This window comes from Chanodichthys erythropterus, chromosome 7 (assembly GCF_024489055.1).
Source record: "Chanodichthys erythropterus isolate Z2021 chromosome 7, ASM2448905v1, whole genome shotgun sequence".
NCBI lineage: Eukaryota > Metazoa > Chordata > Actinopteri > Cypriniformes > Xenocyprididae > Chanodichthys > Chanodichthys erythropterus.
The window spans coordinates 35,092,505-35,110,321 of record NC_090227.1 but is presented as its reverse complement, the minus strand read 5'-3'; the positions used below and the strand labels follow the sequence as shown (position 1 = coordinate 35,110,321).

At 35.8% G+C, this 17,817-nt stretch overlaps 2 protein-coding genes across 5 annotated transcripts in view; one reads left to right on the top strand and one right to left on the bottom strand.

Annotated features, from left to right (window-relative positions):
• Positions 1-557: 557 nt before the first annotated feature.
• On the top strand, positions 558-12,831 carry dennd11 (DENN domain containing 11). Of its 4 annotated transcripts, none has more exons than XM_067390344.1 (10): positions 558-1,157; positions 2,734-2,833; positions 3,821-3,979; positions 6,574-6,730; positions 7,792-7,930; positions 8,241-8,372; positions 8,615-8,765; positions 8,868-8,936; positions 10,728-10,919; positions 11,299-12,831. In XM_067390344.1, the coding sequence occupies exons 1-10, from the start codon at positions 770-772 to the stop codon at positions 11,315-11,317; spliced, it is 1,506 nt and encodes a 501-aa protein (XP_067246445.1). In that variant the 5' UTR covers positions 558-769; the 3' UTR covers positions 11,318-12,831. The 4 variants fall into 4 exon arrangements, with proteins under 4 accessions (XP_067246445.1, XP_067246444.1, XP_067246446.1 ...); XM_067390343.1 differs by having other exon boundaries at positions 11,295-12,831; XM_067390345.1 differs by having other exon boundaries at positions 11,036-12,831.
• A 136-nt stretch (positions 12,832-12,967) lies between these two features.
• The window catches only part of agk (acylglycerol kinase), a 9,841-nt gene continuing 4,991 nt past the window's right edge, over positions 12,968-17,817 (bottom strand). Inside the window, exons 12-15 of the mRNA XM_067390348.1 lie at positions 16,438-16,535; positions 16,267-16,337; positions 14,764-14,848; positions 12,968-14,665 (exon numbers count right to left, since the gene is read on the bottom strand). Coding sequence (XP_067246449.1) covers positions 14,534-14,665; positions 14,764-14,848; positions 16,267-16,337; positions 16,438-16,535 — 386 coding nt within the window. The 3' untranslated portion in view covers positions 12,968-14,533. The remainder of the gene's footprint in view (positions 14,666-14,763; positions 14,849-16,266; positions 16,338-16,437; positions 16,536-17,817) is intronic.

Here is a 17,817-nt window from a genome sequence, read left to right as displayed (position 1 = left end):
CATTTTTAATTAACTCCGCTAACTAGTATCAAGCGTTTTTGATCTGAAGGCGTGACTTTTGTGTGTGTAACAGAACCGATCATCACAAGTATTTCCTCTATTTAAATGTTCATGCCTTCGCATGCGTAAAGTGTTTGGTTTAAGCATCATGACTGTTTTCCTCAGGTGACTGGGCTAAGCATATTTCATAAAATATAATAAGCCTAAATTAAAAATTATGAATTTCAATACCGCCCTTACACCCCTTTATAGTCACCAGTCATCTTCACAAATTCATAATAATTTACTCAATTTTCTCTCCTTGTGAACTACTGTAGTCTTTGAAGGCAGTAAAGGTGTCACGCGCTTTAGAAAAGATTCATTCGAAACCACCACAACTAATCATCATATAAATTATTTCTTTATAGAAAACATTTTTAAAATAGTTCTGACTGTTAAGGAAAGCTTATTATGGACGTCAAACTCGTCAGCATATTTATTTTAGGGGACTGCGCACACAGACATCATACTGTGTATTTATTTTTCGGGTGGGAGGAGGTTGATAACAATAAACCTTTAGCACCACGTGAGCGGAAGTGTGTGACATCATCAAAACAGTGTACGCCTGGGTAGCGTCTGTTACCCTGTCTGTATTACTACATTTAGGGATTGTTTGAATTCCACGCGCTATGTTCCGTTTCACGCGTGGCGTTGGTCGCTCCGACTGACCGCTCTGTACCGAGTGCGGCGACTTTGTTTATTTCTTCGATAGCCAATATCGAAAAACGCTATGGTTGAGCAATCGGATCGCGCTCCGCTGCTGGACTGGGAGGAGGTTCCCCCGGCCGAACTTGCCCCATCGGTTCCATCACCGGAGACTGGGGATTCAATACAATCCGGTCTATCGAGTTACCCGGCCGAGGGCAGTGTAGGAGCCGATTTCTCCTTAAACAGAAGCCCAGCGAGACCGAATAGTGTAACAGCTGTTCCAGGTGAAAGTGCACATTCTCCCTATGAGCAGTACAGCGGCCCGGGAGGAGATGCTTCTGCCACTGATGAGGAGGGAGACTGCGCCTTTCATGGACTGTCAGTCAGGGATCGGAGGATCACGGGGTCTGGATGGGAAGAAAAAGATCAGATTGTTGCTGTGTTCGTTGTGACTTTCGACACCAGATCGGGTGAGGTTAATCATCAAATACTGTAAAATGACTGAGTGAGATAAAAAATGTGGCAGTCACAAACAAGAACGTCCGAGATGATGATGAAGAGGAGAAGAAATATCTAGTTTAAAGAAAGTTTGTATATTTTTCTCTCTGCTGTTTGTTCTTTAAATATCATAGCATCTGAGAACAGGTTTAAAGATTCATTTAAGTTGTAAAAGATTAATCTAAACACTGAATGCACACAAAAACACATCTTGAATTACATCAATACTTTGAGAAATCATTTATGACCAATATTTTGTTTAAATTAAGCTTTCATTTCAGCCTTTCATTTATCCTTTGCTTAGTACAGGGTTCCCACACCTGTTGACCAAAGAATATCAGCAATACTTTTACAATATGGTCTCATTTGTTTATGTATTAACTAACAATAAGCAATACATTTGGTACAGTATTTATTAATATTTGTTAATGTTAGGTAATAAAAAGTCATGTATTGTTTGTTCATGTTAGTTCACATTTCATTGACTAACAAATACAACTTTTGATTTTAATAATGTACATTGCCTGGCCCCAAAAAAAGTCACTGATTGGATTTTAATACTTAAGAATCAATGGATGGATCATTATTACAGTGATTATTATGTTTCTAGCATGTTATATGTTTGGCAATGGTTCTTTTAACCCTTAAAGATGGAGTGTGTAGCTTTTCATTTCTTAAACAACCATGTAGGAAGACACATCATGGCCATATTCCAGAATGACAATATTGCAGATTCATCAGGGTTAAAATCGTGAAAGAATGTTTCAGAGAGCATGAAGAATAATTTTCACACATGAATTGGCACCTCTGAGTCCACAACTTAATTTCATTGAAAGTCTTTGGGATGTGCTGGAGGAGACTTTACAGAGTGCTCACCTCTTGCATTGTCAATACAAGATCTTGACCAAAAATTGATGCACCTCTTGATGGAAATAACATCACAACATTTATTTCCATTGAGGGGTGCAACATATTTTTTGGTCAAGATCTTGTATTGACAATGCAAGAGGTGAGCACTCTTTAAAGTCTCCTCCAGCACATCCCAAAGACTTACACTGAGGTTAAGGTCAGTGCTGTTAATGAAAGGTTATGCTGAACTACTTATGTCTACATTCAAACATTATATACTTTTTTATGAGACTTTGTTTCTTTATTGCAGTCTCCGAACAGTTACACCACTTATGTTGGACTGCAAGCTAACAAAACATATCAAAATGGCTTTTAATTATGAAACTGAAAACTTATAGTTCATCATATTTATAGTTCAACATATTTATAGTTCATGTGTGTGACAGAGGCCATTTACCCCATATGGGCGGATGTTTTGTAATATCATATGTAAGGAAATGAACAGAATATGAAGTGAGAGTTGTATAAGTCATCCGGCTGACTACTGTACTGTTCTTAGCCAACTTCCTCTTTTGCTTCTAGTTTTGCAGAGAAAGGCATTTGGAGAGTTTTTGTGTTCTTCTGCAAAAACTATTTGACTAAAACCTGGTCCAACAGCTTCACACTTGTTTACAGAGGCCCTCATTGTGTCTTTCACAGGGAATATGATAGAATGGTGCCTACCTCAAGATGTGAATCTGGAGGGAGTAGAGTTCAAGTCAATGGCCAGCGGCTCTCATCGGATCTCAAGTGACTTCATGTAGGAATCTCTTTCTTAAATCCCATTGCAATTGTAACATTTTTGACCTGTTTCTACATAACGCACTGCTGCAAACCTACCTTCCTATAATAAACATTTGATGTAGAAATTAGTAAAACACACATTTTCTGCACAGTTTAAATAAAGTTTAAGTAAGCATGGCTTATTTTTTTTAAATAAATCTTTTAAATGAAATTCAGATGAATGATTAGCGTCGCACACCTGTAGGTGATAGATAGGTGCGTAGGAAAGAAGACTAATAAAGTCATAATATGAAAAAACAAAAAAATAAAAAAATGAATCCCGCACACTATCAACTTGCAAAACAATAAGAAAGACACTTTATTAGCAACGTTTCGATCGTAAGATCTTCATCAGGCATAAACATTGTATTCAAACTCCATTGTATTTAAAACATCATGAATCACACAGAATCATCAATATCCAATCAAGATCAGTGATTAAATAATCATTAACACCACATCACATTATTAACTCAACAATTATATAATAAAATGGAATATATATATATATATATATAATAAATATAAAGGAGTATTATTAATGATATTTTTTTGTTTTTTCAAATGAAATTCAGATGAAATTTAGTCATGTGATTTCTATTTCATATATAGTGTTACATTTCCCCTGGACCTCACATTATAAAATCCTTTATGGTTTCTATCTGTTATTCATGTTACATTTTAACCAGCAAACTAGAAATGGAATAAATGATTTGAATCTAAATATTGGCCATTAAAAAGTGAATTGTGTGTTGTTGTTCTCCATCCCATCCTGTTACATAAGGTTTGACTAATTGTTTTGTTTTGTAATGTGTTTGTCACATTCATCAAGATAATTTGTAATCACGATGCAAACTGTTTGATTAGTATATTTTCATATTTTCATTCTTGCATTCAAATAGGTTAATTTTGTACACATGTATGTAGATTAATCCAGATTAAATGTGCTTGTCTCTTTTTGTAGATATTTCCGTAAAGGCTGTTACTTTGGACTAGCGTGCTTTGCCAACATGCCTGTGGAAAGTGAGCTAGAACGAGGAGCTCGGATGAAATCTGTAGGGATTTTGTCTCCTTCTTACACACTGCTATACCGTTACATGCACTTCCTGGAGAACCAAGTCCGGTGAGTGTTTTCTTGCGTCATGTTTTACATTGTTATGTCCCCTTCTCTCACTTTTTTGCACGCATCATTACTATTTTAAGGTGTTGTTATGCATTAAACATAAACTCTTGAGTTGCATATGAAGTCAGTCGCCACTTTGGAATTATAAGGTTCTATCTGCATTCTGAGCAGTTTTGAGATATTGAGCTTCAAAGATTTTTCATTCCATATAGCAAAAATTATATGAGGAACAAGTTTCTTTCAAACATGAAAATGACAGAGACCCTAAATTTATTCTAATTGTACAATATCAAAATCCTCTAAAATTTTAAATAGTGATTTTTGGAACAGCTGCAGATAGAATCTTCTAATTCTAAAAAAAATAATTTTTTACTTGAAATTTAAAGGTGCCATCGAGTGTTTTTTTACAAGATGAAATATAAGTCTAAGGTGTCCCCTGAATGTGTCTGTGAATTTTCAGCTCAAAATAACCCATAGATTTTTTTAAATTAATTAATTTAACTGCCTATTTTGGGGCATCAACTATGCACCGATTCAGGCTGCGGCGTCTTTAAATCCTCACCGCCCCCGGAGCTCGTGTTTGCCTTAAACAGCATAAACAAAGTTCACACAGCTAATATAATCCTCAAAATGGATCTTTACAAAGTATTCGTCATGCAGCATGTCTAATCGCGTAAGTATGGTATTTATTTGGATGTTTACATTTGATTCTGAATGAGTTTGGTAGTGTGCTCCGTGACTAAAGCTAACATTACACACTGTTGGAGAGTTGTGTTTATGAATTATACAGACTGCAAGTGTTTAAAAATGAAAATAGCGACAGCTCTTGTGTCTGTGAATACAGTAAGAAACGATGGTAACTTTAACCACATTTAACAGTACATTAGCAACATGCTAACGAAACATTTAGAAAGACAATTTACAAATATCACTAAAAATATCATGATATCATGGATCATGTCAGTTATTATTGCTCCATCTGCCATTTTTCGCTGTTGTTCTTGCTTGCTTACCTAGTCTGATGATTCAGCTGTGCACATCCAGACGTTAATACTGGCTGCCCTTGTGTAATGCCTTGAACATGAGCTGGCATATGCAAATATTGGGGGCATACATATTAATGATCCCAACTGTTACATAACAGTCAGTGTTATGTTGAGATTCGCCTGTTTTTCGGAGGTCTTTTAAACAAATGAGATTTATATAAGAAAGAGGAAACAATGGAGTTTGAGACTCACTGTATGTCATTTCCATGTACTGAACTCTTGTTATTCAACTATGCCGAGATAAATTCAATTTTCCATTGGATGGCACCTTTAAGTAATATTTTTCAAGAAACGCAAACAGTTTACTTAAATTTTTTTTTCAAACATAAAATTAGTGTTGTAACAATGTGTTGATATGTATGAGAAAGTTAAATTTAATGCTTTCTATGACTTTTATTTCACATTATAGGATGAATAATTATTTTCTTGTTCAAGTTGAGCATAAAAGGCAGTGCCAAATATTTTGTCCAGTGCAGATGTTCATTTTATCGGTAGGAATATGGTGGATAATTAAACACATTATTGCAGGAACCATTAGTTTAAGTTTCATTTGGTTTAGACAGAAAGCATCTACTGTAATACCAGGACTTTATTCCACAGAAAGTGGGACAGATAAAATGTTTTTTTTTTTTTTTTTTTTAGAGATTAGTTTGGATTAAAAAGTTAGCCAGAAAGTTAAAAGGTTTGAAATAGTTTTAAGTTTGAGATAGATAGGTAGATGGAATTTGTTTAATTTATGATTCCCTTTTCATCTCTTCAATCATTTAAAATGCAGCATGCTAAAACTGCAATATAAATCCATGTTTCTCAACCCTTTTTATAATGTCTGCTGTCTAATTTCTGACTAAATAAAGCAAGTCCCTGTTAAGTGCAATGCATTTCATAACAACACCATTTAAAGGTAGAGTATGTGATTTCAGATAGCAAGCTAGCTTTGATATAAAATCCCACCCTCCATTCAGAGTGCTCTCCAAAGCCACGCCTCCTCCAAAACACATGAACGCACACAGCCAGAGCAGAGACTGCAAAGCGTCATGAGAGACGCCGTTAAATTACCTCATGTCTCAAAGCACATAACATCGTCCAATCATTACATTAGGACCGAATGCAATGATTGGACGAACACAGAAGATATGTACATTTTTTAATTGATTGCTGAGGGTGGCACTGTTGCCTTAAGCAAGGAGGTCCACGGTTTGAGTCCCAGCTAAGCCATGAGGCCTTTCTGTGTGGAGTTACCCGTGTCTACGTGGGTTTCCTTCACAATCCAAAAACATGCAGTAAATGTGAATTGGAGATGCTACAAATTGTCTGTATGTGTGAGTCCCAAGCCATGTGATGGGGTGGGTTGGGGATTCATGGTCTTTTGCGTATGGCATGAGATGGCCCATAGAATCACCTAGAGTTGGGTAAACCTGAAATGGTTAATGAATGAATGAATTATTGATTGCTATCAGGATGTGAAGAGAGTTTCAACCAGTATAACAAAAAGTGTTTATGAAAAACATTGCCTACCCTACATTTAATTCTGCAAATGCATTCTTACAGGCACCAGTTGCAGTGTCCAGGCCAGTACTCTCCACTGGAAGCTTTCTATGAGGATAAAAAGGCAGTGTTGCCCCCAGGAGGGAACGGTCTGGTCACAGCCTGCCCAACCAGTGCTCTTGGACCCCTAGTCAACCGCTGCATGCATCCAGAGATGAAGGTTTGAAGATATAACCCAGTATTATCTGTCACTAATCAAAACTTTTTGAAGGATCTCTCTTTTAAATATGTTTTAATGAAGGTAGTTTTAGATAATTAAGTTATTTTTTAGTTTCTGAAGAAATCTAGGCCAGGCCACTCAGGGAATTTCATGTTACTGATTAATCAGGGTGCATTACTTCTGCGCCTCCTGGCAGCAATAAGCATGGGAGAGCTCAGTTTCGTGAAAAGAAAAAAAGAACTATTGTGAGACAAATTTCTCTGTGTAAAAACCACAAGATCCTCTATTGTTAAAGAAGAATTCCATATGAGGAGATAATCTTGTTGAAATGTATGCTGATGCATACTTGAGCTCAGAACTAGATTTGGTTATGCTGTTTGTTGAATAAGGCCTTGAATATGTACTTTCTAAATCCATGTTTATGTTTTTATGGTTACATAAAATTGCTGGTAAATGTATGACGTACACAAAAATTACATCAAATTATATATAAAAAGTAGATGAAAAGAAATTTCTCTTTGCATATTGCAGTTATTCAAAGTTCAATGATAAGCCTCTCAGAGGATTTTAAAAACGATACTAGATAGAATGACCACTTCTATTAGTCTGCTAAACGGCCATGATTATTGGCTGAATAGACCTTAGTCATGGCATATTTAATTAAACGTAGATGAAAACAAGGCTGTGAGGGATAGACTTACAGTCTTTACAATGGTGCACACTGAATAAAGGTCCTAGATCACATAATTTTAATAACTTCCAGAACTGTTTTATGGAGTTTTTTTCTTTTTCGGAAAGACATTTTGTCAGCTGGACAATCGGTATGTTGTTAAACAGCTATACGATCCATTGAACACACTGCGATTCTATCCCTCACAGCCTTGTTTTCATTCCTGTCAAAAAATAAATATGGCACTACCCTAAGGTGTATGGCCGAATATTGGTCAATTATATCTGTAAGGGCCGGTTTAATATACGTGGTGTGTCCGTAAGTGGAGTCACTTAATAAAAAATCTGAAGCAACAAATCATGGCATTTTCTCGTCTCTGTACACTGATTAGATTACACACCCGGCTGGCTGCATGTCCCAGTTCATCCGCTTCTTTGGAGAGCAGATCATGGTGCTGTGGAAGTTTGCTTTGCTCAGGAAACGCATCCTTATTTTCTCTCCTCCCCCCGTTGGGGTCGTCTGCTATCGAGGTGAGAAAGGAAACCCACTTACATGCACATTGACACATGGCTGCCATAACGTTTCTGCTTATTTTACATAACAAATTAAAATATCTTGAGAATACAGTGTTATAGATTATCTACATGCACTTGCCAATGTCTTGGAATTGTCATTAGCTATGTAAATATTGGGATATCACATAAAAAATGCACAATTATTAATGGAAACATAGTTAATGATTTGTGCATTTCTTTTAATCTGTAACTATATTATAAAAATATGTGTTTTCACATTTAACTCATGATTATTTTGCTATGTAATGTTTTTTGCATCCATTAGTATACTGTTGCTGCTGCCTTGCTAATGTGTCCATTCCTGGGATGGGCATGTCTGTTCCGGAGTTCCGCCCCTTCTTTTACATCAATGTTGCTGACATCACTGCTCTTGAGGCTGAGCCGTCTTATGTGGCCTGTAAGTGTCCCAGTCAAGAGAAGGACTGAAGTTGGCAAAACTCATAATTCCATAGTTGATGTAAATGACATTTAAGTCATAATAAGTGTAGTTATTGTTTGGTCCTCAAAAAACAAGAACCATTTCCTCCAACATCAGTATTAGTTGATAAATTTGAGAAAGAAGAATGTACAGAAACTTAGTATTAGTAGGAATAAATCAGTGTGATTTGCATTTTAGATTGCATTTATTTGGGTTCTCAGGTACAACAGAGAAGATCTTTGAGGAAAAGAAGGAGCTGTATGATGTCTACATTGACAATCAGAATGTAAAGACACACAGAGAGAGCCTCCAGCCTCTGCTCAGACTCAACAGTGCAGACAGAGAGAAGTATCGCAAGCTCTGTGAGCAGAGGTACACCAGCCTTTTAAAATCTGAAAGGCTTATATGAGGAGAAAAAACACATGAAATCATAATTCCACAGGCATATGAATGATTATGTTGCTGTTGTTGCAGGCAGATGCTGCTGTACTCTCAAGAGGTGGATGGGGACTGCGCATCCAGTGAGGAAGACCTCTTCATTTTGTAAGTGATGGAAATACTCACCTCAGTTTATCACATCAGTGGTTTTTAGTGAGACAGAAAGAGCATTTGGAAATGGAAGAACAACTCAATACACTTTAAATTTAAATCATTTAAGCTTTAAGCTTAAATGTGCCTGGACCACAAATCCAGTCATAAGTCGCACAGGTATATTTGTAGCAATATCCAACAATACATTGTATGGGTCAAAATGATCGATTTTTCTTTTATGACAAAAATCATTAGGATATTAAGTAAAGATCATGTTCCATGAAGATATTTTGTAAATTTCCTACAGTAAATATATCAAAAATGTATTTTTTTGTGAGTGGATATGCATTGCTAAGGACTTCATTTGGACTTTCAAGGCAATTTTCTCAATATTTAAATGTTTTTTGGACTCTCAGATTTTTCAAATAGTTGTATCTTGGCCAAATATTGTCATATCCTAACAACCATACATCAATTGAAAGCTTATTTATTCAGCTTTCAGATGATGTATAAATCTCAATTTAAAAAATTTGACCCTTATGACCGGTTTTGTGGCCCAGGGTCACATATATTGCAAAAATGCAATACTATATTTTCATACTTTGAATTGTGGATAGTTTGATTAAATCCATTTCTCTTTTTTTACACTACAGTTCAAAAGTTTGGGGTTAGTAAGAGTTTTTTTTTTAATGTTTTTTGAAAAAAGTCTCTGAGGTGTACCAAGGCTGCATTTATTTGACTAAACATTCAGTACAAACTGCAATATTGTGTAATATTATTGCAATTCAAAATGACTTTCTATTTGAATATATTTTTAAAAAAGTTATTTATTCCTGTGAACAAAGCTGAATTTTCAGCATCACTAAAGTCTTCAGTGTCACATCATCCTTCAGAAATCATTCTAATATGCTGATTTGCTTCTCAAAAACATGTTGAAAACAGCTGTGCTGTTTAATTTTTTTCAGGAAACCATGAAAGTCCAAAAGAACAGCAATTTATTTAGAATAGAAATTTTTTGTAACATTATAAATGTCTGTTACTAGGGTTGCACAATATATCTGCCACCATATTGGTATCGGCCAATATATGTTAATTTTTAATTTTATCGTTATTGGCTCGATAAGGAAATTTGGCCGATATATTAAAGCTGATAAATAATGGATTATTTCCTTCAGCTGAGACACTTCAGATGCACACTTTCCGCCATTATGGTTTTGAATTGCTTAAAAGATGATTGAAATCACTTCAAAAAGAAAAATACAGTGCAATGTATAGTGCAAGTCTGTCATATAGGCTACATAATATTATAATGAGAACATTATAATTATGTGCTTGGGACATGAGTTTTAATGATGAGTTTTTGTAATCAGGCTCTCAAAAATTATATAAAAATTTGGATTTAGATTTATCGGCCAATATATCAGTTATTGGCTTTCAAATATAATATATCGGTATCGACCAAAATTTTCATATCAGTGCATCGCTAACTGTTACTTTTGATTCATTTAATACATCCTTGCTGATTAAAATGAAGTTGTTTAAATATAAAAAAAAAAACTTTATTGACCCCAGGTTTTTGAATGTATATTTGATGTAAATTTCATATAAATAAATTGCATTGTAAATGTAAATTGCATTATGCTTTGCATTATGTAAAAAAAAAAGCCTTATTTTATGTTAGTAACATGAAGCAACAACTATTTCTTGAGTGTCTAAAATTTTTTCTTGTGAAAAACAATGGAAAAGTAACATTTATTTTGTTGTAATTAATCTGAATGGAATTTGCCACTGTTTGTGATCCAGGTTCTTCATGGAACAGAACAACAGAATCTTCCAGACTCTGTCTGAGTTGGCGGGGAGCGCCGATCCTACCCTGACTGCTGAGCACATGAGAGCCATGGGGCTGGATCCTCAGGGCGACCGCGGTTTTCTCGTCGACCTGCTGGAAATCTACGGCATCGACGTCATGCTGGTTATCGACAACCCCTGCTGCCCGTAAGAGTCTCTGTCTCTGCCGCTCTCTCTGGAGCCCATTTTCTGTTAGGGCTACAACACACTGCCTACTGATTACCTGCTTTCTTTTCTCTCTTTCTCTGGCTTGGCTATCTCAGGAGCCATTCCTGACACCTCTGGACCACACTGATACTGCCAACACCAACAAGGTGCAATCCAACTGCAGGCTTTTTGTGCACTTTGCGGCCAGTCAATCCAGTGACATCTTTCTGCTTGTCTGTTTGTGCGCTTAGTATCCTTCCAGCCATCTTGGATTTCTTCTCGACTCTGCCTAAGCTTGTTTCCAAAACATGATCTCTGTGCCTCTCTCTACTGCTTTTCAATCTGTGGTCTTCAGTTGTGACTTTGTTCTTCTAGCCAGTGCTGTCTGGGGGAACTGATGTGACGTCCCCAGTGGATATAAATCTGCTTCACTCGGACACCAGAGAATCGGAAAAGCAACTCTCACTCCCTGGATCCTCCTGTTTTTTGCTGGTAACAACGGTTTGGTAAAGTCTGCTTTGAATGTCATATCCGTATTTCTAAGTTTTATGGTTGTTGCATATACTACACTACTGTGATGGTGAAGATTTTCACAATCTCTGCCACATTTTTTGAACTTAATCATGTACATGTGAACAGTCATTTCGTTTTGGGGAAAAAACTGTCATCTGTCAGTGTGTTTGTTGTGTTATTTGTGATCTATTGTGCATGAACAAAGAGACACATCGGTTTTGCTACTGTAGTTTGGCACAGAACTTATTCATGTATATGAATGGGAATGAACGACACTGTAGAAGGTTCTCGGTCATTCTTATTTCACTCCCCAAATGTTAGCCGATGAATGTGATTTGTCATTTCAATGCCTCCCATTTGCTGTTATTACACCCACTGAACGGGTATCATTGTACTAAAAACTGATGAAAAGGAGTTATGTGTTTTTGTTGCTGGACAGGCCTTTAATCACTATCACCCTTGTCATTGAATGTAAATTGTACATTTAATGCACCGGCTCATGCAAATGGACACAGAAATGTGACATTCAGCTTAACTTGCTCTGAAGAAACGATTGTGATTCTATTCCTGTCTTTGTCATTAGTGAATGCTCATGATTATTACTTGTGAAAAACTGTATATATTTGGGGTTTGTTATTTAAATGTATTGGGGTCGATCATTTCAGAATAACAGCAGCATACTGGCCTTAAAAAGGCTGACTGATTGTGGATTTGTGTGTGTTTATATGTTCATCCTGTGCAAACCCAAAATAGACATTTAATTATTCAAATGATTTGTAGAGCTGCATTAATATAGGTGAAATTTAAAAGAAAATTTAAATAGAAACGTATTCACTTGACCTATTCAGTTTACATTTTAAAGTCTCTATCCATCTAAATTTCAACCTGCTAACAAAATAACACATTTCTGAGGAATGAGTGCAGGCACTCAGGTTTGTAACAGTTTGATGGTTCTTAAATTGCATTAAATAAAATATTTAAATTAATCAATAATACTCTTGCTTATAACCTAGATTTGCTTAAATGTGAATTTTGTTTTTACATTTATCTATCAGAGAAATTAAGAGAGAACTTCTGTATTTTAAATCCTCTTGAAGGATGTGGTTCGGTTATTTAGTGTCTGATTGTAAATGAATGGAGAATGTAAAGTAAGCAGCCATGTAACATAATTGTACAGGTTGAATTGTCTGGTATTGTGTATGTGAGATATTTTTTGTGCGTTATCTATGTGTTACACAAGTCTTTGTCATAATAACAAGCGAAATGAATGTTGAGTTTTACTCTACTGGTATCACAAAGCACTAGTGTAATGCCACACACTACCTATACAGTAATACAAACAGCATGTGTCTGTTGTTTTAAAGCCAGTGATTCTTATTCACTGCCATTTTGAAATAAACAGCTTTCTTTTCTAGCACATGCTTTGTCTGCACAGTATTTGGGGGTAGTTTTAAAGGGCTACAGAGGATGTTTTGTTTTATACATTTTTGCAATATTACTTGAAACTGTCTTTACTAACTGATAAAAGACTTTATTAGGTGCACTGAAAGGAATAATATTAATATACATCATCTGTGCACGAGGTAGGGCCTTAAAAACATCAGCCAATCGTTTACGTGATCATCGTGTAAACGATTGGCCCTCTGGCTTGTCAATCACTGCCATGACGTTCCTCGTGAGAGACGAGCACGGCTGCGCGCTCCAGTAACTTTCCACACTCCACAGGCGCCACATTCAATGTTTTTGTCAGGAGACAGGAGTAACAACTGCAGATTATGAGTTACCTGTGGTGAGTCCGACATAATGAATCCACTAACACGACACAACGAATGCCGGTGGTAAACACTCGTGTTCCAATACTCGTGCACGAGTTTTGGGAGGCGTTCCTTCGAAATGAGCTGTGAAGGAGGGGGGTTGTTCTTACGCATGCGCTCATTTCAAAAACTCACTAACAGTCTTTGGTTTCTCAGTCGACGAAAAGATCCTCTTTAGCACCTATAAGACAAAATGCCAGATAACCAAAATGCATGGAAAAGTCTTTAAAAATAAGAGAATGATAATGTCTTTATTTCTTGGTCCTCATCTGGTTGGATATTTACAGTATCATGTATTGTTTCTTAAGCAAGATCTAGAGCCATGTTTGCACTCTCAAAAACATTCTCTCAAAATAAACCAGTAGGGACTATAATAAGTTAATAACAGTATGACAACCTCATCCATGCTGTTAAAAACCATCAAAATACACCATTAATGAGACAAACTTACTTTAACACATAAAACTGCCTTTTCATTTAAAGGGTTAGTTCAACCAAAAATGAAAAACTTGTCATCATTTACTCACACTCATGTTGTTCCAAACCTGTAAGACATTTGTTCATTTTCAAAACACAAATGAAGAGATTTTAAATGAAATCTGAGAAATGTCGATCCCTCCATTGACAGTCCAAGCAAATACCACTTTGGTGCTTCAAAAAGTTGGTAGAGATAGTAAGAGATTGTAAAACAAATCCATATGAATTGAGTGGTTTAGTCCCAATTTTCTGAAGAGACACAATCGCTTTATGATGAACAGCTTTATTTTTTATAAATAAATATTGATCAGCGAACATAAATAGAAGTTCAATTGAACCTCATTGGTTCTCAAATGTCAAGTGAACATGCTTAAGCTTCTTTTTACCATACATGTGTGCACTGATGAATGTTTATATGTGAATTAAAGCCTAAATTCAATCTGTTCATCATATAAAGTGATCGAGTCTCTTCAGAAAATTTCGACTAAACCGCTCGATTCATATGGATTAGTTGAACGATCTCTTTATGTGTCAGTTGCATAGTTGTCTATGGAGGGAGAAAAAGCTCTCATATTTAATTTAAAACATCTTTATTTGTGTTTCGAAGATGAACTAACGTCTTACAGGTCTGGAACAACATGAGGGTGAGTAAATGATAAGTTTTTAATTTAAGGTCCACAGAACACAAATTGTTCAGTTAGAGTATGATGACTCAAAGTTCATTTGACTCCACTGGTTTGTTTTCCAGTTTTAGGAAAACATCTAAAAAAAAATCAGTCCTCTCCACAATTTGTTACATAACCACTGTCATCACTGAGCCTCTGCAAGCTGCTCTCTGCGCTCTGCATTGCAAAAGAATCTCAGTTTCCGTGGCAACAGTCTCACTTCCACAGACATTGCCTCATATTCCTCATTGTCAATGTCATAAAATCCAGCGCCCTCCTGTGGACAGGAGAAGAAAAGCAAAAGATGAGGACGGCTGTATCACAGCATAGATCAAAAGGAGAAATCTGTTCCAAAAAACTTCCAAACAAACTGACCTCTGGAAGATTGAGACGAGCAGCACTGGCTTCTAACTGCAAAGTATTTTCTATGGACTCCATTGGGTTCACTGCTTTCTTAGTCCTGCATGACATAAATCAATATTCATTCATGTCCACAAATATATTCTTTAGGGGTTTGAGAGATGTTATAAAAGTTCAGATTGCAAATTAAATATGTAATTATTGGAAAAATAGTCATTTAAAAATGTTAAAAAACTATTATTTATTTAAAAATTTACCATGAAATCAAAAAAGACAATTCTTATGTTTTTAAAGGTGCCCTAGATTCAAAAATTGAATTTACCTCGGCATATTTAAATAACAAGAGTTCAGTACATGGAAATGACATACAGTGAGTCTCAAACTCCATTGTTTCCTCCTCCTTATATAAATCTCATTTGTTTAAAAGACCTCTGAAGAACAGGCGAATCTCAACATAACACCGACTGTTACGTAACAGTCGGGATCATTAATATGTACAACCCCAATATTTGCATATGCCAGCTCATGTTCAAGGCATTACACAAAGGCAGAACGTCTGGATGTGCACAGCTGGATCATCGGACTAGGTAAGCAAGCAAGGACAATAGCGAAAAATGGCAGATGGAGCAATAATAACTGACATGATTCATGATTACATGATATTTTTAGTGATATTTGTAAATTGTCTTTCTAAATGTTTCGTTAACATGTTGCTAATATACTGTTAAATGTGGTTAAAGTTACCATCGTTTCTTACTGTATTCACGGAGACAAGAGCCGTCGCTATTTTCATTTTTAAACACTTGCAGGCTGTATAATTCATAAACACAATTTAATTCTTTATAAATCTCTCCAACAGTGTAGCATTAGCCACGGAGCACAGCCTCAAACTCATTCAGAATCAATGTAAACATCAAAATAAACATGACACATTAGACATGCTGCATGACGAACACTTTGTAAAGATCCATTTGAGGGTTATATTAGCTGTGTGAACTTTTTTTATGTTGTTTAAGACAAGCGTGACCTCTTTGGGCGTGGAGCACCAGATTTAAAGAGCCACACACCCTGAATTGGCTCATTTCTAATGATGCCCCAAAACAGGCAGTTAAAAAAATGAATAAAAAAAAAAATCTATGGGGTATTTTAAGTTAAAACTTCACAGACACATTCAGGGGACACCTTAGACTTATATTACATCATTTTAAAAAAAGTTCTAGGGCACCTTTAAGGAATATTGCAGTGTCCTGTCACTCACATGAAATCACAGCATGAGCAAACCACATCCATCCAATTAATTCCCAACGGACAAAATCAAGCCCCACCCTATATTTTTTAATGTTCGAGAAGCCATTTCACTCAGATATACATCACAATAGGAAAGAAAACACTATCGCAACATCCGTTTCATGACGATTTTTAAATAAAAGTTATAGAGCTAATGGAAGTTCAGCAGACAGAAAGTTTGCTTTATTTTCCATTTCTCTTTTCACAAGCAGTCTTGTGAAGGACACTCACCCCTCAGTGATGAACTGACTGACTGTGAGGGAGTCTGGGTCCAGAGATATCAGCATAGAATCGTCCACACGCTGAAGACAGTAGACAATACCAATCAGAACAAAATCTCAAGGCTATATTATATTTAGATATACAAAATATTCCAATAAAGAGTACTATGTCAGTACTCACTCTCTTCACAGGGTTCTTATTGTGTGTGCTAACAGAGAGCTCCAATGTGGAAACGTCTCTGCTCTCCCATCGCTCTGGCTCGGGCTCTTTCGGTGGCTCTACCAACACAAACAAATTTAAACAAGAATTAAATGCTACAGATACACTACAATTTTCCCAGATTTGCTTAGTAATAAGTCTAAACCTGCTTTGAGAGTTTAAGTAACATTATTCCTATTAGGGCTGGGTTGAAAATATCGATCTTAATTGATTCTCATTTAGTTCCTCCAGAACAAAAACAATGAGCTTAAGCTGCATTTACAGCATTTCATAACCTTAATTAAGAGATGGCAAATGGTGACATTTTACCCGGAGCTGTTCACATCTTCAGACTTGGATTAATGCACTTCCATGGCAAAACTATCAACGCTGAAATGAATCTGCAGCAGTCAGGTGGTACAAGTAAGATCTCTGTAAGTTGTTTACATTTGTTATTATTGTAATGTTGCATGTTTTGAGACATGAGGTAATTTAACACTGTCTCTCATGACACTTTGCAGACTCTGCTCTGGCTGTGTGCGTTCATGTGTTTTGGAGGAGGCGTGGCTTTGGAGAGGGGGTGGGATCTTATGCTTTCAAAGCTAGCTTGCTATTGCTAACCTCTTTGAAAGTGCCTACCCTACCTTTAAATCCTATTAATTAATTTGAGTTGGTTTTCATAAATCACAGTAAGCTTTCTGCTTTTTTACTTTTGATATGAAACAAAGTTTCAGCTTTCAAATTCTGTCAATTATCATTTTATAACAAATTTAAATAATACATGTTATTTTGGAGCTCTTTAATGAGGTGTGACAGATCGCTGAAACTGCCTCAGTTCAAGCTGCACATGAACCAATCATCTCTTTCCTCTTCTTTACTACTACTTATAATTCGAAATGAATGAATGATCATCAGAAGGTATGTTGAAAAGGATACTGATATGTATCATGTCTGATGTCTCATGTAATCACAGAGTGTTCTAGAGGAGAATTTTGCTATATATATATGGACTATATTACGTATTTATTATATTTTTATTTAATCTGTTTTTCAATATTTAATGTTTAATAAATCCGTCATGCAAACAATTTTGTATGACAGCCACCATTTAAACATTCATATTTAGGGCTGTCAAACGATTAATCGCAATTAATCGCATTCAAAATAAAAGTTTGAGTTTGCCTAATATATGTGTGAGTAATGTGTGTAAATATATATAAATACACAGAAATTAATGTATATATTTAAGAGAAATATGTTATTTATGTACAAAAAATAAATGTATAAATGTATAAATTATATAAAAATATAAATAAATACATATACTTGTAAATATTTCTCAAATATATACATGGATGTGTT

Coding starts and splice junctions, on each gene's coding strand:
- dennd11 (XM_067390343.1), top strand. CDS start 770: ATGGTTGAGCAATCGGATCGCGCTCCGCTGCTGGACTGGGAGGAGGTT. Junction 6,731..7,791: donor GCATGCATCCAGAGATGAAG/GTTTGAAGATAT, acceptor TACACTGATTAG/ATTACACACCCGGCTGGCTG. Junction 7,931..8,240: donor TGGGGTCGTCTGCTATCGAG/GTGAGAAAGGAA, acceptor TGCATCCATTAG/TATACTGTTGCTGCTGCCTT.